Raw genomic sequence first — 22,881 nt, 5'->3', positions numbered from 1 at the left:
TAATTGGTAATTCCTTCTTCTTCCTTCCTCCTGAAGCAAAAAATGAGTTAGAGAATCGCACTACAGATGAGTTTTCATTTGATGTATACGCAAAGGAATTGACAGTTGAAATCGAGTGGGTTTCGTAAATGTAAACCAAGCATAATTCCCTTTGTTATGCTGTTTTCCTTGACGTGGCCTGTCATAACTGTCATTTGCGATAGAAAAAATAAATTGTCAGAAATTCCTCAAATCGACGAACTGCGAAAAAATATTAGATGTGTTAATTTATTAAAAAAAAAAAAACAAAAGTGTGAAATCAAAACGGAAATCAAATGTGAAAGCCGTAATATTAATTCAGATAAATATATACTTTTTACAAATAATAATCAAATATGGGTTTGTGCAAGTGTCCCAAGAGAAGTGTGACGAATCAGTTCTGTTTTGAACATAGAGTCAACGTATGCGAAAATTGTATGGTACAAAGCCATCCAAAGGTAAAATATGAAATATGGATTTAATAATTAATATTCCAAATTATGAACGTTTGTTTCTACATTTCCAGTGCATAGTCCAATCATATCTGCAGTGGCTCAGAGATAGTGATTATGTATCGAATTGTACTCTATGCTCTACAGGCTTAGAGGAAGGTGAATGTGTACGTTTGGTGTGTTATCGTAAGTCTTCTTTTCTCCAGTTATGATATCATAAATAGATAAATAATAGTGGCTAATGTGTTTTTTTCTAGATGTTTTCCATTGGGATTGTTTGAATGCACGCCAATCGTCTTTGCCGGCCAACACTGCGCCCAGAGGTCATACCTGTCCAGTATGCGATACGGAAATATTTCCTACAACAAATTTGGTATCGCCGGTAGCTGATGCTTTGAAGCAGAAATTATCCCAAGCTAATTGGGGACGCAATGGATTGGGTTTAACATTGGTAAGCTCTTGTATAGAGAGACAATCGATTTGTTTGATATTTATGAATTCTTTTTATTTTTTTAATAGTTAAGTGACGAGCAAATACCCAGTGCAAAATATATTTCTAATGTTTCATCCCCATCATCATCATCCTCCCAACCAGCAACAGCTCCCATGAATAGTATGACAAAGGTTCATCACAGCAGTAACAGCAACAGTGGCAGCAATGCTATGGAACGTTCAAAAGCTAATGGTGCTGTTTTTCCAAATACCACTATGAAAAATGATAGTCCACATTCCGTTTTGCTAATGGATGCATTTAATCCTCCTTCTGGCAGTGATGTACATGGTAAGTTTTAATATTATTTAGACATTATGGTTTTTTTATTTTGATACAAATCCTTTAACAGCCAGCAGCCGTCGCCCCTTGCTGCCACGACAATCGCCCATAGGTGGCACAGATCGCGATGAAAATAAATATGCTAGACGTACACCAGCTGAAATATTTTCCCGTTGGTCTAGACGTTTCTATGCTCCCTCATCGAGACCACCATGGAGACGAACTTGGTTCTTGGTACTCAGTGGTGTTTTGGCTTTTGTGGTACTAATATATTTAATGGCCTTGTTTGGCCGTGGTGGTTCCGACGATTCCATGGATAGTGGCTGGGATAATTCAAATCAACAATTACCACAAAATTCACATTATTAGTTAAGGATATTGAGTAACTGCTAAGGAAACGATAAACATACATACCTATATATTTTTATTTTTTTGTAAAAGAATTTTTTATTTTTTCTGAAGACGATTTATAGACCTACTCTTAATGTGAGTATGCTTCGAAAAAAGTGGGTATCTCAAGAAAATATCTTATATGCCAACAATCAAAACAAATGGTCATCACTGAATGAGATTTCGTCATTTTGGTAATCTGTTTATTTTTGAGCTGAGTTTAGCGGCACCTTCCAGATAGTTAAGATATTTCTCCGGAAAGAGCTTAGGAGAAAAACGGAAAAATTACAAAAAATAGAGACAAATGAATAAATCAACACTAAAGTGGATACACTTACATGCCTCCAGATTCATTGTGGATATAGCATGTTCAGGTTGCAGATAACTGAAATTATTCACGAACTAGTATATTTGAATTGATACAACAACAATACGCAAGACGTACACAAACATTCCAGTTGACTGCGATCAACTTCATCATCACATCCTAGAAGTCTATGGTACTACCCTTGCTTTTGTATGAATCTCAATCATTGGTACATGTACTGAGTCATAACAGCTGTTCACATATTACGTTGATACTCCAGTTAAAAAGGCGTACAAAAGATAAAAAACCGTTGCGAAGTCCAAGTGAAAGTGGTGTAGAAGTTGAGTAAGTAGTGTAAAAAATCTATACGTTTGTTAATCTTTACCAAGTACAGCCAATAAGGCAACCTAAGATAATAAACCCAGTTTTGCACATGTGCACAGCTGAGGGAAAAACTTGAGAAAGTTTTCAACAAAAAAAATCTAAATGAACAAAGTGGGAAAAATAAAGAGACATAAGTCGTGGTGCTTTGCGTGAGTACATACTTTGCGGTCTACCTCACAGTGCTCTTAACACCGGGTGAATGCATAAAATGCACCGGTCGCTCACACGTATTTCGACGTGATCGCCTCTGGGTCAGGCACTTGGTTTATAATGCAAATCCACATATGAGCACAAGCGGTACCAGAATATAGCCTCCGGTCAAGCTTCGTAGCCAAAGACTAATGCCAGTTAGACTCCAAAAATTTAGTCAGCAATAAAGAGACCATAAAAATGTCATAGAAATGCGGGTTGTGCCACTAACTTGCTCCGAAATTTTACGTAAGTTCACCATATTTGGATTCAAATTCTACCGAGTCTAAGTAGAGCTCGGGGACTGATTTTCATTTGTCAAGGCTTACAAAACATACTTATGTTAATTGAAGCAGAATTGTTTGATATTGTGATCCTTTGATGGAAATCTTTCCAAGTATTGTGAGGTAAGTGAATTGACTTTGGTATTTACTCTACCAAAGATTAACAAACCTCGAAATTGTTTGCCTTTAGGCAATAATAAACACATTAGGTCTCCAACGAGAAGTCGTGCTTAATGACCGATGCTTTTTTACAAGTGAAACCATGTCATGGAATCCATACAGACTGAGTGGACAAATATACACCACTGTAAAAACAAATTGCATTTTAATAAAGCTACCAATGGCGAATCTTCGGCTTCTCTCTTTCATATTCAAAAAATCATCGGTCATAAAGCTCGACTCCAAGAAGAAATTAATTAAAATTAACAAACTTCTTTTGGTTGTTTGCGAATGTAGCACGTCGGAGAATTAAATGATAGGGCTTCAATGAAGTGGCACGAACGGTTTGGGTGTATTCATTCATTACAAAGAATTGGTTACAATGACATTAATTTAAAGGAATTGACGAATGTCTATATCAGGCTAATTATCAGGCGGTTCACTTTAATATATTGATTTAATAATTTTTCCACCATCATTTTACGTAACGAATATATTGCTAGGTATGGGAAAATGTTGGTTATTTTGAGCCTAAATTCCACGTGAGTTTTCTCACTTTCTCCTTTAAGTTGAAAAGGCAGAAATACAAAACTCACGGAGAGTTTTCATTCAGAATAACCCCCAACGAAATTCATTTGCATAACATTTCGGTCAGACTTACCCATGAGCCTATAGACAGACCTGATATGTGTATGTTTGTTTCAAACATGTCTGTTCCGGAACAAACAAGTTATGAGCTTATTTTTCCCGATTTTGATTATAAACTCCCCCGAAAAATATGTTTAATTCCGATATGCTCAACAAGACCTAAGTAAAAGTATCCTAGGGAAGCTACTACACAAGATTCAAGATAAAAGTACTTGCCTATTTCATATAAATCTTATGGCTAAAAATCGTCTTCAAGCATTTTATGTTGGGGTTATACTCTTGGCGTAGTTTAAATGCAAACTGAACACAAATTTGTTCCAAAATTATCGTTGAAATTTGTTTTATATTTATTTAATAATAAAAATTCTCGTTTTTTATATCTAAATACATAATTATTTATATACAATTCTAAATAAATAAAAAATATTAACAAATATTATAAGATAAAATATGTTTAATTATTCGATAGACAATTGTTTTTATAAGTAGACGACTGTAACTCATGTTGAACCTGTTGGTATGTGGGCATTGCACAGAATTTTATACACAACCAGTCCACAAAGGGTGTGGGACAAATACGGAATAAATAACGATACCATTTGTAACTGCAATAAAATAAAATAATAATTGCAATATTTTCAATAATGTGTGATCTTATTTTTCAGGGTTTCATAATTTTCTTACCGCCATGGTTCATGTATATAGAGAGCCTTGGGCTGACTTGTGGTTAAGCACTCCTTAAATTTTTCTAGTAAATGTTGATCATTTACTCCATTAGGTGGTTTGAAACCGGATACCACAGTTAAATAATCATTGAAACGTTTAAAATACGCCCCATAAAATTCACGTTGCTCTTCGGTGAATTCTTCAAACATGGCTTTGGCATGATCTTGTTGGCGTGCCGAAATGTTGCTGGACATTACAAAGGATCCTGGTATGAAATTAATAACTTCTACGCCATATTGTTGCATTTCCATGCGCAATGAATCGGTCCAAAAACGTAAACCCGCTTTGGTGGCTGCATAGGCTGATAAGGCGGGTAGGGCCTAAAGAATGGATTGAAATATACATTTTCAATTGAATTTATTTTATACAGTAGAATCTCGATAATTCGTAATTCAAGATAGGTTAAAACGCAAATGATGACGCTTTAAGGACCGATAGTTTATTACGGCTTATTCAAGATTTCGGGTTTTACACTATTTCTCTTACCTGTAGACCGCAATGACTTGTCACATTGATAATACGAGCCCGATGTTGTCGTATGATTGGCATCAGCATTTTGGTCAGTCTCATCGTTCCCAATAAATTAACATTAATTTGCATTTCAATTTGCTGCCATGTTTGCCATTCGTATTCCCCGAAACACATTGTACCCGCATTATTAACCAATGCTGTGAATTGATAGTGATTTGGTTCGTTTGGATTCATAATTAATTCTTGTAGACGTTTTTGTGTCTCTTCCATGGTATCCGGTTTACATAAATCCAACTCAATGGTTATCATACGTTTGGGATCGCTCAGGTGCTGCAGCATTTTTGCCCCCGCCGAATTAGCATTGTGACATGCCGATATGACGGTCATATTCAACGAGTGGCAATACAAGGCCAAGGAAAATCTGTAAGGCAAATTAATTTTTAATGTTTTTCTTTTTTATTTTTTGTTTGTTGATGCTGAAAACTCCACTATTCTGAATTTGTTAGTGCTCAAAGAATAGAATATAGAATGGAAGAAATTGTTTAAATATGTAAACACATTGTCCACCATGGACCTTGGGTAGACATATGTACATCTGTTTTGATATATGTATTTCAGGTAATTACACTTTGGTCTGGAATTGTAACGAAATTTTGTTCATTTGAAAATGGCGTACAAAATTCAATTAAAAAAAGTCAATTTTTTTTTTGAATTGCTTGCGTTTTAGACCAAATGCGGGGAAACGCATAGGCCAACTGAATTTTTATATGCATGAAATTACAGATAACAGACAATACTATAACAAAATGCAAACAACTCCACAAAAATATTCGAGAATACCAGAGCTTTACGTAAATTTTTGTAACCATTTTTAGTGGCGTTTAAACGACCAGTGGTTTCATGTGGGTTAAAACCGCGCCCACCACAACTTCTAACATATTCTGTTACTTTCTCCACAAAAGTTATGGTCAGTAGTGCGATTCTCTTTTTTGAGTTACCGACAAAAAATCGGTAAATTAAAATGCTTATAATTCCGGTAATTAACGGTAATTTTCGGTAAGTTAGCGACCAATAAAAAATAGTCGTAAAGTTCTACCGACAATAACAGTGTTGTCAACATTTATTTCAACTTTTTGTAGGTAACTCAAAGCATACGAAAATCGGGTTTCAGTGCGAAACCTACAGCTCTGCGTGTTGCGTGTGCGTTCAAAAATACAAAAACAAAATACATGTATTTCAAATTGAAAACAACAACAAATACATGTATTTTGTTTTTGTATTTTTGAACGCAACACGCAGAGCTATAGGTTTCGCCCTCAGGACTCATTCTGCCGCGTAGAGTTGCCGCATCTCTACGTATGCTTTGGCTTTTGACTTAAAGCAGGAAGAACATGCATGGCTTAATGAATTAAGCCTGAAATCCTCTCAAGTGACGAGGCCTTTAGTCCGTAAACGATTCAAGTCGTGTTTTCTTCATAAACCTGCAAGATGGAGTATTTCATTTGTGTAAACTATGGCTGACTTCCGAAACGTCATTTGCTTTGTATTCGTTCCTGAAACTAGGGGTTCTTAGATCGAGTTCCCCCTAGTCCCGGCCCACACTAGAGTGATTTCATTGAAAAAATGATGAAATTATGCGTCTCTAGATCGACTTCCATAGTAGAGTAAAATCATAAAGTTGCTGTAGTGGGGAATTCGATTTAAGAAATTTTTTAATGAAATTCACGCTAATGTGGACCGGGACCTACTGCAATTTCATAAAACTACTCTAGTATGGAACTCGATCTAAGAACCCCTAGTTTCATGCACAAATACAAAGCAAATTTTCCTGATACTTCATCCACAAACCCCTAATAATTTAAATTGAAATAAAATTTAAAGCTTGGCTTTGGAAATGTTGCACTTGTATTCTTTTTGGATGGGGAAGATTATTTCATTCCCTAAGGGCTGAGATAATGTATACAACAGTCCTCCAACAGCCTCCAATCGCTTACGCTCCGGAAGCCAGAAAGACAACGGTTGGCTAAACGTTCGATCTAACTGAACGGCAAGAATATGGAACCGAAGAAAATCTAGGCCTGGGGCCCATTTCTGTTTCTATGAAAATGTGAAATAAAAACTTTTGTAAAGGAAAAAACTGTCTAATGAAAAAAATTATAAAGGAAATATTTTTCATTTCAGCCGCTGGGACCTGAAACACATTTTTCAGCAACTTTTTCTTTATACAACTGTCAGTTTTAGAAACATTTGTAATACTTATACATAAGGTGTGTCTTTTTACTTACTAAATGTTGCTAAAACATTTTTTCAGCAACTTTTCCTTTACACAACTGTCAAAATCTGCAACAATGTGGTATCCGATGGAATTGCAATTTTCGAATTTCGAAAAAGCTGAGTTGTGCTGAATTGTGCTAGGTTTGTGCCCATTTGTGCCGAAATTTTTTTCGAAATTCGAAAAAATGGCTGAGATATTCGACAAAAGATTTTTTTCGAAAAAATTTTGACAGAATTGCAATTTTCGTATTTCGAAAAAATTGAAGTTGTGCTGAATTGTGCTCAATTTGTGCCGAAAAAATGTTTTCGATATCTCGTACAATTTTCGAAAAAACCGATATTTTCGAATACATGACAGAATTGCAATTTTCGAATTTCGAAAAAAGAAAAGTTGTGCTGAATTGTGCTCAGCTTGTTCCGCAAAAATTTTTTCGATATCTCCTACCATTTTCGAAAAAACCGATATTTTCGAAAATATGACAGAATTGCAATTTTCGATTTTCGGAAAAAAAAAGTTGCGTTTGTGCCAACTTGTGCCGTTCAAATTTTTCAAGGTGTGGCAATTTTGAAAAACCAGTATTTGTATACCCTCAGCATTTATGCTAACGAGGGTGTGTATACACTTTCATACGGGCAAAATGTGCCTCATCAAAATAATGGTTTTAGACCCCAAGTATGTTTGGATGAAATGTGTTTCAGACAATTTGGAGTCGATTGAGCAATGTCCGTCCGTCTGGCTGGCTGGTGCGCATGATAACTTTCGAACGGAGCAACCGATTCGGTTCAAATTTTGGCTTTCGTAATATTTTGCCCAAACTTAGTTTAAGTTCGAAGATGGGCTATATCGGTCCACTCCTTCCGGAACCTCCCCCCCAAAAGTTGGAAAATGTTCGGAAAATGTGTGTGCACGATAACTCTTGAAAGGAGTAACCGATTTGGTCCATACTTTGCCCATAGTGAAATGTGTACCATACTTGAATAAAGTTTCAATATGGATCCAATTGGTCCACTCCTTCGGGTATCTCCCACACAAAATTTCGGAAAAGTTCAGTTTAGGGCCATCTCTCGAATCGCTTTGATTTTTGTTCATGCAACTTGTATGTACTGCCCCCCCTACGACGGTACAATTTTCATCAGGGGCAACTCCATATTTCCTGAGAAAATAGACTGAAAGTTGCAAAAAACTCCTATGCCACCGTGTAAGGTGTTTGAAGCGCAAGATAACTCTCGAACGGATCTGCCGATTCGGTCCAAAATTTGGCCATACATAGTAGTATTTTTTCTAAGCATAGTTCAAGTTCGAAGATAAGCCATATCGGTCCACTCCTTCAGGTACCTCCCCCACAAAAGTTCAAAAATGTTCGGAAAAATTGTTCGTACGGTAACTCTTGAAGGGAGGTGCCGAATTGGTCCATACTTTACACATCCTAATATTTCTACCAGATATAGATCAGGTTCAAATATGCACTATATTTGTGCACTCCATCCGGTACATCCCATACAAAATTTCAGATAAGTTCACTTTAAGACCTGATATCGAATCACTTTGATTTTTGTTGAAGCAACTTGCATTCGCTGCCTCAATTACGATGGTAAAAATTTTTTCGGGGCCAAGTCCATACTTCTTGAGCGAACAGCCCGATGGCACCATATGTAGTGGCTGGAGATCCACTCCTCCGCAAAACTTTTGATCTTTAATCCTAATCAAGATTTTGGTCGGTTCAAAGGCCCAAAATTTTTAAAACCCCCTAAATACATACGTTTTTTGGGAACTAATTGTTTCAATATACACAGGCTGAGGGTATATCTCTGTCGGCAAAGCCGACTGGTACTTTTTTACTTGTTTGTATGAAAAATCACTGTAGTTTCTGTAATTTTCGAATTTCGAAAAAAGAAAAGTTGTGCTGAATTGTGCTCAGTTTGTGCCGCAAACATTTTTTCGATATCTCGTACCATTTTCGATAAAACCAATATTTTCGAAAACATGACAGAATTGCAATTTTCGATTTTCGGGAAAACAAAAGTTGCGCTGAATTCTACTCAGTTTGTGCCGTTCAAATTTTTTCAATATCTCTAACCGTTTTCAAGATGTGCCATTTTGAAAAACCAGTAGTTTGTATGAAAAATCACTGTAGTTTCTGTAATAATGCAAATATCGGGATGATCTTTTTTGTGCTGAGTTAGATTCCCCGAGCACAATTTTTCGTCCATACATTGGAAATTTCCAACTTTACTCGCTGAAAATGAAACAACCTTTTCACTTCCCTAAAATTTGACTTTTTTAATTCTGTAAATTGTGCTCAAACATTTTTTTCAGCAACTTTTCCTTTATATGAGGCGTTCAGAGCACACTTCGACTAACTCCATAAAACAAAAAGTTGAGAAAAGCAATGATGAAATGTATATTGTTTTTTAAAATTCCCCTGATAATATGGATTCAAATATATAATGTAAAATGCATAATAGCAGGTATAGCTTTCATCTAACGGTATAAAACATAAAATAAAATAATAGGCAACAAAAAATCTTTAGTAATGTTGTGGTAATGGTGGAGTTAATCGAAGTGTGCACTGAAAAATGTAATAAAGTTAGGTCTTGATTTTTTTTATTTTTGACTGACAATTGCCGCAAGGAAAATTGCCTAATATAAATAAGGACTTATTTGTGTTTCAACCAGAGATGGTCTGTTTTTTTAGGTTTTCGACGGTCACAAAGTTGTAAACGTCAAAAACATCATATACCAGTAGAAAACGTATAAAAAGTAGTAAACGTCATAAACCTCAAAAATGATACGTTATAACCACATTTTTTACTTCAAACTAATTGCAAAAACTTGTTTTTATATTAAAATGCATAATAAAAAAACTCAAATGTGTTCATTTTCTTTAATTTTTTAAATAACTAAAATAATTGAACAATAAATTGGATGACGCACGCCATCTACCGTACAATCTGTACATTTCCACTACTTTACGTGTGTTGCATCTGTCTACAAAGTGATTTTGTTTATTTTGTCGAAAACTTTTTTTGGCTAGGTTTACGACGTTTCCGCCGTATGTAATATACGTCAAAAATGTATGTCATATACGTCATAATTTCCTAAAGACCATCTATGATTTCAACAAAACCGAAAGAGCATTGAATGTAAAAATGTACATACATGTTGCGAGCAGAGCTACATTTGAATGTGGAGTTAATCGAAGTGTGCACTGAAAAAACTTGCATATTATTCAGTGGTCAAAAAAAAAAAACTTGTTATTTGAAGGTGCTTATCGTTATTATTCAGGAAAGATATTATAATCATAAATAGATATGGCTATATCAAAGGCTTCGACACTAAAATCTCAAATTTTTCAAAAAGTGGAGTTAGTCGAAGTGTGCACTGAGCGCCTCATATAACTGTCAAAATCTGTAACATTAGTAATAATTATTACAAATTAAAGACACAGCTATTATCAAGTAAAAAAACACGGCTATTATTGCAAATTATCGAGTACATACTCAGTAGTCACACGCGCAAAATTTGCGACGAAACTTTCCCATTATTTTGGCGTTCATAGATCTAGTTCCCCAATACAGCATTTTCATAAAATTACTTTAGGGTGGAACTCGATCTGTGAACGCCAAAATAATGGGAAAGTTTCGCCGCAAATTTTGCGCGTGTGACTACTGAGATAGACAGGTATATTATCGAGTATACGCACAGGCATATTGTATTTCAAACATTTTTAGCTAAACAAAAGTTTTTATTTGCAAAAAAACTGTGGTAAAAGCACGTTGACTATCAGTTTTAAATTATGGTGTGCACACCCCCCTTTAGTTTGACTGGAATTTAGTTTACGATGGTTTCGAAGTTACATTTTTTAATTTTCTTTATTTCTTCAAATCAAAAATATCCGATTTTGTAATTTACCCCAATCCAGAATTACAACCCCATTTTATATAACTTACCCCAAACCAGAATCACAACCTGTTATAAGTATAACATTTCTGGGCGAAACATTCATGTTATGGGCACCCCAGCCCAACCAACGTGATACAGCTCGGCGCAGCATATTGTAATATATTCGGTGTTGTTGTAATAATTATTATGAACTTAACTTTGCTTTTGTCACCGCTTTTTTCTTGTCTTTTGTTGTTGGTATTGTTTTATTTTTTTTTTACAACAAAAGGCTCTTGAACTTCAATAAGAAATAACGCAGAACAGCATTTATTTGAATTAACTTCAAATTGAATGTGCTGTATAAGTTCTTGTCTCAATATGGTAGGATGTCGATGCTTTTTTTACGAAACGTGTTGATGTTATCAATGAACGTTTAACTCTCATACTGAACACAAATCTTCTGATACGTCGGGTTTAAAATGCGTAAGGGAATATTTTGTTTCTTTGGTGAACAGAAGTTCATTGCAGGCAGCATTGCATGTCGTCTCAATTGGTAGAGAGAGCAGTTTTGGAATTGAGATATCAAAAAGCCTCATATTCCAACAGTGCTGAGCGAAACCACTCTACTATAAAATCTCATAAACACTAGAAAGATATTACAGTTCTTCGTATTGTGTGTTGTAGAATTCGATGTTATAGGTGTTTTGATCGTTTTACAGGTTTACAGTTTTCTTGCAAAAGAGAATAAAAACTCCTTACTCTCTAAGAAAGTTCTTGCTGGGAAAGTAACCAGTAGTGCGATTCTCTAACTCATTTCATGGTAAATGCTTATAATTTCGGTAATTAACGATATTATTTGGTAACGACCAATAAAAGTAGTCGTAAAGTTCTAACGATAGCAACAGTGTTGTCAACTTTTATTTGAATTTCATCATAATTTTGGGTTTTAGTGTTACCGATTTTTGTCGGAAACTCAAAAATGAGTTATAGAACCGCACTACAGATACACCTATTATTATATATGAAATTCCTTAGTCCCAATTTACATTAGGCGAGTTTACTTGCGGCAATTGTCAGTTTGAAGGAGAGAGAGGTGAGGCATATGGTAACCCTTTGCCTCTCAGCCCCCTCTCTCACCTACAAACTGACAATTGCCGCAAGTAAACTCGCCTAATGTAAATTGGGACTTATATTCCTCTACTCTTTCTCTCTGAGATTTTAATTTCTTCTGACATTCGTAATACACCCAAACAACAACTATCGATATTTTTACATTTCTGTTGTTATTGTAACAACAAAAAACAAACAAGTGACATTTTTGAAAAATAAGCAAAGAGTAGAATTGTTAAAATGTTACAGAATAGGTCCTCAGGTACATTGTAATTAAAATAGTTAATAATCTGGGGCCTAATTATGTGATTCGGTATCGAGTTTTAGGTGTGTCTTTTTACTTACTAAATGTTGCTGAAACATTTTTTCAGCAACTTTTCCTTTATACAACTGTCAAAATCTGCAACATTAGTAATAATTAGGTTTGTCTTCGTACTTACTTTTCCATTGAACAACTGTAAATTTTAGAAAGTCCCAATTTACATTAGGCGAGTTTACTTGCGGCAATTGTCAGTTTGTTGGCGAGAGAGGGTGCTGAGACGCAAAGGGTTACCATATGCCTCACCTCTCTCTCCTACAAAATGACAATTGCCGCAAGTAAACTCGCCCAATGTAAATTGGGACTAACATTAGTAATAATTATTACAAATTATCGAGTACGCAGACAGGCATATTATTACAAATTATCACGTAAAAAGACACAACTTTTCTTATCGTGTAAAATTGTCGAGCCAAATACCTATCGTAAACAAACAAAATGAAAGATTTCTTATGGTGTGTGTTCCAGAACCTGCAAGAATCTACTATTTTTTACTACGATAACAATTTTTCCTTTATGTTATCGGAAAAAATAGTAAAAATTAGTAGATTCTTGCAGTTCTGGAACAGACTAATTGTTTTTTTTTTTAAATGTAAAAATTGTGTTTGTTGTCGGTTTCTAGAAGAACAAGTAAAAAAGTATCAGTCGGCTTTGCCGACAGAGATATACCCTCAGCCTGTATATATTGAAACAATTTTTTCCCAAAAAACGTATGTATTTAAGGGTTTTTATAAATTTTTGGAATTTGAACCGAGAAAAATATTCACTAGGATCAGGTATCAAAAGTTTTGCGGAGGAGATACTAAAAGGAATGGATCTACATTGACTATTATGGAAGTGGATCTTCAGCCACTACATATGGTGCCATATGGAGTTTTTACACACTTCGGGATGTTTACTCAAGAAGTATGGACTTGCTCCTGAAAAAACGTTTACCATCGTAATTGAGGCAGCGAATGCAAGTTGCTTCAACAAAAATCAAAGTGATTCGATAGCAGGTCTTAAAGTGAACTTATCCGAAATTTTGTGTGGGAGGTACCGGATGGATTGGACAAATATAGTCCATATTTGAACCTTATCTATATCTAGTAGATATATTAGGATGTGTAAAGTATGGACCAATTCGGCCACTCCCTTTAAGAATTACAGTATGAACAAATTTTCCGAACATTTTTGAACTTTTGTGGGGGAGGTACATGAAGGAGTGGACCGATATGGCTTATCTTCAAACTTAGACTATGGACCGAATCGGCAGATCCGTTCTAGAGTTATCTTGCGCTCCAACCACCTCACACGGTGTCATAGGGGTATTTCAATTTCAATTTATTTCCATTTTATAATGTCCAGTCTTTCAACCTTAGGGCTGTAGGTGAGAGAGGGTGCTGAGAGGCAAAGGGTTACCATATGCCTCACCTCTCTCTCCTACAAAATGACAATTGCCGCAAGTAAACTCGCCCAATGTAAATTGGGACTTAGCACATCTTTATTCCGAAAACATATTTCAATGAATTGTTCAACAAATTCCACAAATATTTAATTTTTTCGTTAATAATTTTGTTTTTTTATCGATATTTAAATAAACGCATTTTTGAAATCTACCTTCATAATATTCCCTGAAGAACACATAGGTTTTCATAGTTGCATTACCGGTTACTCTCGAAACATTTGATCAATTATTTCGATTGAATCTCGTCATTCAGCTTTTTTATAGTGTCGAAATCTTTTTCACTAGCAAAAACTCGGTTGAATCGAATCATGTAATTAGGCCCCTGACTTTTCTATTTTTCAGTTTCTTAATAATATCCTTTCTGGTATCCCTATGCAGAACAACACGTGATATATACGAGATGGGCAGTTATAAAATAAAGGAACGAGACTTCTAGTTTTAATATATAGGAATACAAATGGACATAAATATAAGGTTTTGTCTTAAAAAAATACAAAATAGTCTGCCAGTAAACGCCGATAAAACTAAGTAGATAGTGTTTACTTATATAGGATTCAGGTTAATTATATGACAATAAAAATTGTGTATGATTTAAATATAATTCATATTTTATTAATATTATTAATATTTTATAATATTTGGAAATACTTAAATTAAAAAATCCGGAAAAAAGAAATGTCATACCTTGATGACATAAATTGTTGCTCTGTTCCAGAACCTGCAAGAATCTACACATTTTTACTACGATAACAATTTTTCCTTTATGTTATCGAAAAAATAGTAAACATGTGTATATTCTTGCAGTTCTGGAACAGACCATATATGAATGCGAATCTATCAAACATGGTGAGAGTTTTTGGATGCTCTAATTTATCTCGTAGAATAGATTTGATGACATTTCTCTAATTTATCTCGTAGAATAGATTTGATGACATTTTTGGTTTTTTATGGTTACACCTTTCATGTAAAAGAAATTAAATAAAAAATAGCGGAAATACCACTACTATTTATTAGTTTTCTTTAGGCGCCTAAAATTAGGCTTTCACTTTTGTTTATATGAACTACAGATCAAAACAATATGGTAACTCCACTTACATTTTGTACTTTTTGGCAGAAGGCAGATTCGCGTTTTTTCATTTTCATGTAATAGGCAAGCAGAATCGAATAGTAGAGGTATTTTTGCTCATTGTCGAATTCAAATTAAAATATCTCAGCAATTTTTTAATCAATTTGAATTAGTCCCAATTTACACTAGGCGAGTTACTTGCGGCAATTGTCAGTTTGATGGAGAGAGAGGTGAGGCATATGGTAACCCTTTGCCTCTCAGCCCCCTCTCTCACCTACAAACTGAAAATTGCCGCAAGTAAACTCGCCTAATGTAAATTGGGACTTAACTTTTTTCCAATCATTAGGAGAAATGTTGAAGTTTATTTCATATATTGATGACATTTTCAAATTATGTCGATTTGTAAGTGAAGTTCCCTACTAAACGAAAATTTGCGAAATGTGCAAAAACTCAACAAAAAACTGTTAAAAGTTGATTTCGGAAACATAAATAATACTACTAAACTGGATATTTCTTTCTGGAACAACATAATATGAAGTAATGAGAGAAAGAAGGCAATGTACGCGGGGTCTCTTAAAGATTTTCAGAAGAAGCCAAAGAGGGCAATAGAGGTGGATAACTACAATATTTTTAAGAGGACACGTATGTATATGACAATAAATGTAAATTTTCACAAATTTTTTAAGTGATGCGGACAATTGTAAGGATCACAAATAGGACAATAAACGTGATTTTTTGTAAAGATTTGATGGGAGGTACATCGAGATTTTTCACGATTTAAGGAGGCTAAAGTAATTGCTTTAACATGTTAGAAAGGAGGAGAAACAATCGAGCTTTTCTAAGGGGAAACATAATTGTAAAAAGATCTTAAGGAGGACCTAAGGAAGATTTTGAAAGATATTTTTGAGAAAAATAAAGATGGATTTTTAAAGATATTAGTAGGTCTAAAATGGGCTTCAAGAAAACGGTGGGCTTTAAAAGATTGCAGGAGGACGTACAGAGTTTGAATTTTAAAGATTTTTAAAGGGAACCCAAAAAAAATTATTAAATGTATTTAGGAATTAAAGGGATTTTTTAAAGATTTTATGAGAACAAGAATAAATATATGGGGCTTTCTGAGTGAAATCGGACACTTTTTTAAGATGAGGTTTTTGATTTCCTTTATTTTTTGCTGTGGTGATGCTGCTCATTAGCAAAACATTTTAGTATATATTCAGATTTTTTTGACTAACGGTTCCAGACATATCGCGCCTTGAAAATTGAAGAAATTTGTCTGGTAGCCTGTGGTGGAAGAGAAAGGCATTTGTGCTATCTCTCCTCTCTTAAAAATTGCTTCCAGTTTTACCAGTTTCTGGTGTTAAGAAAGGCTTTGCAGGTTAAAAATGGTAACAAATGGTAAAAATGGTAATCTCAGATATGTAATGATATTATCAAAAATTTAGTGAGAAACTAAATGTTGTGTCATCGTGGGGCTGTAAAGCTTGTTTTCAGATATATATGCATCTGCTTACAGCGATATCAAAAAATTGCTGATAAATAAAAATGTTAAATCATTTTGTGAGGAAGGGGCTCTCAACACCCTCTCTCACCGACAAACTGACAATTGCGCAAGGAAAATTGCTTAATGTAAATATGAAGTAATTTGGAATTAAAATGCTTTACCACAAAACCATAGCCAAACGTAATGTCTTGTTTGGTGGCAATTTCACACCTTGGTTGTGACTGACGCCTTTGTCGTTCCATTGTCCTTCATGGAAGGTTGTAGTTAGTATCATCAGCTTTGAACTTTGAAAGTAAATCAATCCGACAGTGAATTAAAGCTACCAAGTTTTTCATTTGCGCCTAAAAATATGCTATACATTATGCTTGGATTGAGTAAAAATTATAAAAACAATGTGGCAACCAACCAACATCACATGAAAATTTATTTATTTATTCTTTTTTCTACTTTTTGTCAGAGACAAATTATGTGCATTTTACCATTCCCCTGCGACAGGCGCCCAGAACTGCATAGAAAGTATACTTCTGACCATTGTCGACTTCGAATTGAAATATCACAGGAAATACTTAACCGATTTGTATAAACTTTTTACCAATATTTAGAAGAAATTACGTTTTTTTACGTACTTTAACGATGTATAGAAATAATGTCGTTTTAATGGCAAGAATCAGCAAAACGTGCAAATATAAGAATTATGTAAAATAACTAAAATTGCGTTATGTATTAAAATTAACAACATAATTAAGGCTACTAGGCTACACAGGTCATACTGATGCCAAGCAAAAAGAATTTACGAGGGATTTTCTACACAGAATGTACAATATGGTAAAAACATCATCAATACCCTTCTTTCCTAAAACCAAATTTTTTATTTTACTTCATCGTATCATAGCACTGAGAAATACATCATCACATCAGAAATACATCATCATGTGATAAATATTAACTAAACTTTTATTGTGAGATAATATTCTAAACAAGAAATAAAAATTCTGCCATAAAGAGTTAAAAAACGCGTAATGTTTTTTTACCACAGCAGTGACTTTTTAAGCACATCAATAGGCCTGTTCGACAACTTCGCAAGTAAAAAGCACTCGTAAGTTTTTGCAACTACTTGCAAGTACTTCTCATTTCTCTTTAACTAAACAAGTTTGTTATCGAACAGCATTTTGTAAAAGTTTGTACAAATTTGTACAAACTTTTGAGTTATCGAACAGACCTAATGTGAATAGTACATATCGCTCATTTACTCAAAGAGTGACACATCTCCAAAAATCAAGTTTCGAGAAAAAGTGTTTTAAGTTGGCGATTGAAATTTGGCTTCCAAACTTAAAAAGATTATAACACAAAAAACAAAATAACTACTTGGACCATATTTTGCAAACAGCTAGCCAGATATCAGTGCTAAATTTCTGTGCAAGATCAAGCATGATTTGTAGTTTTTAGTGCTTCATAAATTAAAAAAACTTTTTTGTTGAATTGTGCCAAACTTGTAGTAAATCAGCTGTAACTCGTTGAGTTTTAAAGATATAGGCGTGAAAATTTGATACAAGATGAAGTAGAAATCGTAGAAAAAATAGAAATTGCTAACTCAGAAAACGCTTTTTTTGTAGATTACTTACGTAATTGCTTCCTACTACAAAAACATACTAAAAAGACATAATCAGTGTTTTTCATTCTTATTTTTTATTTATTATTTTTAAATCATTTGGTGTTGTTAGTTGGATTTTTATTAATGCATTTTTTCTTGCTGTTTATTATTTATTATTTTTTAATTTTTCTTTTAATTTATTTTGAAATTCTTTTTTATGTAATTTATCATCGACCAACATCATCGTAATTTTGGACATTAAAATTCATTTCACAGTGTGTTTGTAGTTATATAGAGAAAATCAAATAAAATTTGATTTTAAATTTCATTTCATATTTTGCAAATTTTTGTATGTATTAAACGTTCTCCCTATTTCGTTCTCGTCAATTTGTTATTCAATCTTTTGTTTGTCATTTACTTAGTGTTCAATTAAAGCTAGAAATTTTCCATCATATTCTGGTATCCACATGCTGTTTGCTTTGTTGTTTGTTCGTTTATTACTACTTTTTTGACCAAACGAAAAAGAATAATTGCTTTCTTACTAAACATTTTATAAAAATACATGCTTTGAAATTGTCTTTAGCGTTTGTTTTTCTTTTCATTAAAAAAGCTAATATAATATTTGTATGTATGTATAAAGGATATACAATATATGTTACCAATAGTCATAGCAAAATATTAAAAAATACATTAATTTTTTATCATAACTAAGAAAAAAAATCTAAAATAAAAAAAAAAAAACATTTATATAAGGCTTAGATTTTGTTATAAATATTTTAGTTGTGTGCTTGTGTAAAATATGTTATTAAATTTCTTTCTTATTAGCATCCTATTAATACAAAAAATCTTTAGTATTATAAAGGCCATTTTTTGTTTAGAAAAATTATAATATTCCCTTTCTTTATAAAAAAGCAAAAATATAGTTTTTGTTAATATTTTTATATGCTTATAAATAGTATTTATATTAATTGTTAGTTCTTTATTTTTTTATTTATAAATATCACAACGCCTGACTTGTTTTTTCTTATAACATTATTATTTTTTTTATGTGTTACATTGCAATTGAATATGAAAATAAAATTTTTAAGGGACCAATCGGAAATGGTGATCAAATTATTTGATTTTTTATTATCAAAACTAAAGATCAAAATAGATGCAGTTTTACTTAGGCGCCTAAAATTATGCTTTCTTTTTTGTTTCCATGAATTACAACAGATCAAAACAATATGGTAACTCCACTTGCATTTTGTACTTTTTGGCACGAGACAGATTCGCGTTTTTTCATTTTCGTGTAACAGGCACCCAGAATCGAATAGTAGAGGTATTTTTGCTCATTGCCGAATTCAAATTTAAATATCTCAGCAACTGTTTAACCGATTTGTATGAACTTTTTACCATTCTTTAGAAGAAATGTTGAAGTTTTTTTCATACATTGATGACATTTTTAAATAACGGCGGTTTTTAAATGAAAATCGCTACCAAGTGAAAGATTGATCTATGTACAAAAAATAAACTAAAACCTGTTAAAAGTTGATTTTGAAAACATAATAAGACTAATAAATTGAATATTTCTTTCTGGAACAACGCAATATGAAGTAATGAGAGAATAAAGGCAATGTACGCGGGGTCTCTTTAAGATTTTCAGAACGAGCCAAAGAGGGCAATAACGGTGGTGAATAACTTAAATATTTCTTAAGAGGACGCATAGATGACAATAAAAGTGATAATGTAGAAAGATGTAAAAAGGACGAGTGAAAGCGTATAAGTAAAAAGATGTCTAGGAGGACCCAAAGAGGATTTTGAAAGATGAGAAACTGTATATGATTTTTAAAAATATTAGTAGGCCCAAGGCAAATTTATATAAGGTATATGCATTTGGGTGTCACCGTGGTGCAATGGTATGCAAACCAGCTTTGAACGCATAAGGTCGTGGGTTCGATTCCCCGGCCAGGCAACATCAAAGCACTTTTCAAACCAAATTTCAACAATTTCGGTAAAACAATGGCTAACTTTAAAAATAACGAAATTCGGGAGGTACCGCTCTATGGGGGCTATATTAAGACATGGACCTGTACCGAAAAATTTCTGGGGGACAGTTTTATACCACTAACGAAGACTAAATACCAAATTTCAGCCATTTCGGAGGAATATTGAGGCCACAACCTTCAAAATACCGAACATTGGGAGGTACCGTTCTATGGGGGCTATATGAAGGTGTGTACCTATACGGACAAATTTAATGTGGAAAGTTTTGTACCCCCAACGAAGACTATCTACCAAATTTTAGCCATTTCGGTGGATTATTGTGGCCAAAACCTTCAAAATACCGAAAATAGGGTGGTAGCGTTCAATGGGGACTATATCAAAACGTTGACCGATATAGCCCATATGCAATACCAAATATCCTAGGAGTAATAAAAACTTCAATACTAAATTACAAAGCTCTATCTTACAAATTGCGAGCTGTATCTTGATTTCAACAGACGGACATAGTTAGAGATGAGGTACATGAGTTCAGAGATGAACTATATCGGTCCACTCCTTCGGGTATATCCGCCGCAAAAATTCATATTTGTAATTGAGTACAGCTTAAGAGCAATTCGAGAATCGTTTTGGAATTTTTATCGAAGATTGTTCTTGTAGTCTTCATTACAACGTTGTACATATTTTTACGGTGATGGGGGCGATAACTATCAAAGGGGGTTACTCGCAAATTTAGATCATGTTCCTATGGTTCACACCATTTGTACGAAATTCAGATCTGTAAAATGTGGCAGTCGTTATGCATAAAACATACCGTGTAGAAACCCCTTAAATGAACTATATCGAACCATTCATTCAGATACCTCCCCACAAATGGGAAATATGCTTTATTGAAATAATGACTTTAGAACCCACATATGATAACACCAAATCCGTTTCAGACAATTTGGGGTCGATCAATGTCAATCCGCCTGTTTGTCAGGGAGTAACCTTCGAAGGGAGTAACCGATTTGGTCCAAGCATTGTACATCGTAATATTTGTTCCAAACTTAAATCGAGATTGGAGATGGATTCGATCGGTCCAATCTTAAGGTACCTCTTCCACAGAAGTTAACAAATCATTGATTAATGCTGCGTACACGTTGTCAGTTTTGAATGACGATTTTTTGCAATTATCGATAACTGTCCAACCGTCCAGTAACCACAAAATATATTGTGGTTGCATGATGAATGACAAAAATGAACGGCCACACTAGCTAGCAACAACAAAGCTGTCATTCAAAACTGACAATGTGTACCCAGCTTAAGTTCCGTTTAAGAATCGCCTTGGAATGGAATATACCCATTGTGGTTTTGATTACAACGGTTTAATTTTTTTCGTGGGCGAGTCCAAGTCCAAATAATGCTCCGAAAGTTTTAAAAAAATTCATGTGTTGTCCTACTAACCATCCAAAGAGGTAACTCCACTCCTATTATTGTTGTCTGGTACTGGCTGGCATTTACCTGTCGCCAAACGGAAGGATTCTTTTACTGTTTTCTTCAATAGTGAAACAGCAATTCATTTCGAAATGTAATTTTTTAGACATTTTTTGTATTGCTCTGTTCCAGAACCTGCAAGAAGCTACTATTTTTTACTACGATAGCATTTTTTGCTTTATGTTATCGAAAAAAATAGTAAAAATTAGTAGATTATTGCAGTACTGGAACAGACCATATATTTTCTCTGAAAATTTTAAACATTGTCTATTATTATATAAGTGAGTGTTACTTTTAAGGCCAAATTTTCACGGCAACATCCAGAAGTATTGTAATTGTTAAGCGCAGCCATAATAACCTTAACTAATAAAAGATCAGTGGTTTAAAAAAAAGAGAGAAAAAACACCAATCTTATTATTTTGAAATAATTATTGTGCGGTCAAATACCATGTCTATATTAAGAAAACCGGCAAATCCCATATGATTTTGCACGACCACAGTGGCTGTTATGCGTTTCGCTTTTGAAATATTGGACTATGTGATGAAAACCGAAACGACTCGATTTGCAGAATCGAAATGGTATATATTCGGGGTGTAGTTGATGTTATATACAGTTTTGCTTCGCAAACGCACTTTATATGAATATTACTTTTAAAATCTACTTTCAATTTCAATAAAATATTCGGAAGAATTCAAAATATACGATTTCGATTTATGGGAAAACAAGTCGAATCGATTTCCATCACATACCTGATTAATAAAATTCGAGCCAATTAGTATAGGATTCTGGCAAAGTGGGTAATGTTAGTAAAGAACAAGTTGGTGATATAATCTCACAAAAGTCCCCTTTTGTGGAAGTTATTTTCGATGGAACAAGCCTCGATGGGGGCAAAAATCGGCTAAGCGAACAAAAAATTTCTTCAAAATTGTAGGTTTTCTTTAAAACTTTCTCCTATGAACAAATGCAAAATTCGGCTATGCGAATAAAAGTACTTTCCATAAGCTTTAAAACGATACCCATATTGCCCAAGTAAGAATAATAAAATGTCAACACCTATGTATCGGGAAGTATGGGCTTCCCCTGGGAAAACTATGTATCGTTGTGATCAGGATCTTAAGAACTGCCTATGGTAAGCGTCCTAGAGGTGCCTCTAAAAATATAAAAATTCTCTTGTTGCAAAAAATTATTATTCAGAAACGTCTAAAAAGGGACGAGAAAAAGAAACATCTGACATTCAGATCTCTTCCTGCCGAGGATGAACCACCACAATTTACAATGGATGATGTTGCCAATGCCATCGAAAACGCTAAATCATCCAAAGCGCTGGCCCCTGATGGATTCTCCATGGTAATGCTGAAGCAGCTGCATGAGCCGGGATTGGAGTATCGCACTAAAGTTCTCAACTTGTCGCTAGCCACCCTCGGTGTTCC

At 34.1% G+C, this 22,881-nt stretch overlaps 2 protein-coding genes across 2 annotated transcripts; one reads left to right on the top strand and one right to left on the bottom strand.

Annotated features, from left to right (window-relative positions):
- The first annotated feature begins 158 nt into the window (after positions 1–158).
- On the top strand, positions 159–1,682 carry LOC141389364 (zinc finger protein-like 1 homolog). The gene is made up of 5 exons (XM_073960782.1): positions 159–476; positions 545–656; positions 728–921; positions 990–1,251; positions 1,313–1,682. The coding sequence occupies exons 1-5, from the start codon at positions 375–377 to the stop codon at positions 1,609–1,611; spliced, it is 969 nt and encodes a 322-aa protein (XP_073816883.1). The 5' UTR covers positions 159–374; the 3' UTR covers positions 1,612–1,682.
- Positions 1,683–1,811: 129 nt separating this feature from the next.
- Positions 1,812–11,349, bottom strand: sro (SDR family oxidoreductase shroud). The gene is made up of 4 exons (XM_073960781.1): positions 11,026–11,349; positions 4,816–5,221; positions 4,288–4,649; positions 1,812–4,208 (listed from the first exon to the last, which is right to left on the bottom strand). Exons 1-4 carry the CDS (start codon positions 11,127–11,129, stop codon positions 4,058–4,060), a joined length of 1,023 nt encoding a protein of 340 aa, XP_073816882.1. The 5' UTR covers positions 11,130–11,349; the 3' UTR covers positions 1,812–4,057.
- Positions 11,350–22,881: the final 11,532 nt, after the last annotated feature.

This window comes from Musca autumnalis, unplaced genomic scaffold (assembly GCF_047663935.1).
Source record: "Musca autumnalis isolate F117 unplaced genomic scaffold, ASM4766393v1 scaffold_1, whole genome shotgun sequence".
Classification (NCBI taxonomy): domain Eukaryota; kingdom Metazoa; phylum Arthropoda; class Insecta; order Diptera; family Muscidae; genus Musca; species Musca autumnalis.
The sequence above is the reverse complement of the archived record's forward strand: the minus strand, read 5'-3'. Positions and strand labels throughout refer to the sequence as shown.

Excerpts from the sequence above, each read along its gene's own strand:
- sro (XM_073960781.1), bottom strand. The coding sequence starts at position 11,129 with ATGCTGCGCCGAGCTGTATCACGTTGGTTGGGCTGGGGTGCCCATAAC. Across the intron at positions 4,650-4,815 it reads CAAGTCATTGCGGTCTACAG|GCCCTACCCGCCTTATCAGC; the intron begins GTAAGAGAAATA and ends TCCATTCTTTAG. Across the intron at positions 4,209-4,287 it reads TATATACATGAACCATGGCG|TTACAAATGGTATCGTTATT; the intron begins GTAAGAAAATTA and ends ATTTTATTGCAG.
- LOC141389364 (XM_073960782.1), top strand. The coding sequence starts at position 375 with ATGGGTTTGTGCAAGTGTCCCAAGAGAAGTGTGACGAATCAGTTCTGT. Across the intron at positions 922-989 it reads ATGGATTGGGTTTAACATTG|TTAAGTGACGAGCAAATACC; the intron begins GTAAGCTCTTGT and ends TTTTTTTAATAG. Across the intron at positions 1,252-1,312 it reads TTCTGGCAGTGATGTACATG|CCAGCAGCCGTCGCCCCTTG; the intron begins GTAAGTTTTAAT and ends ATCCTTTAACAG.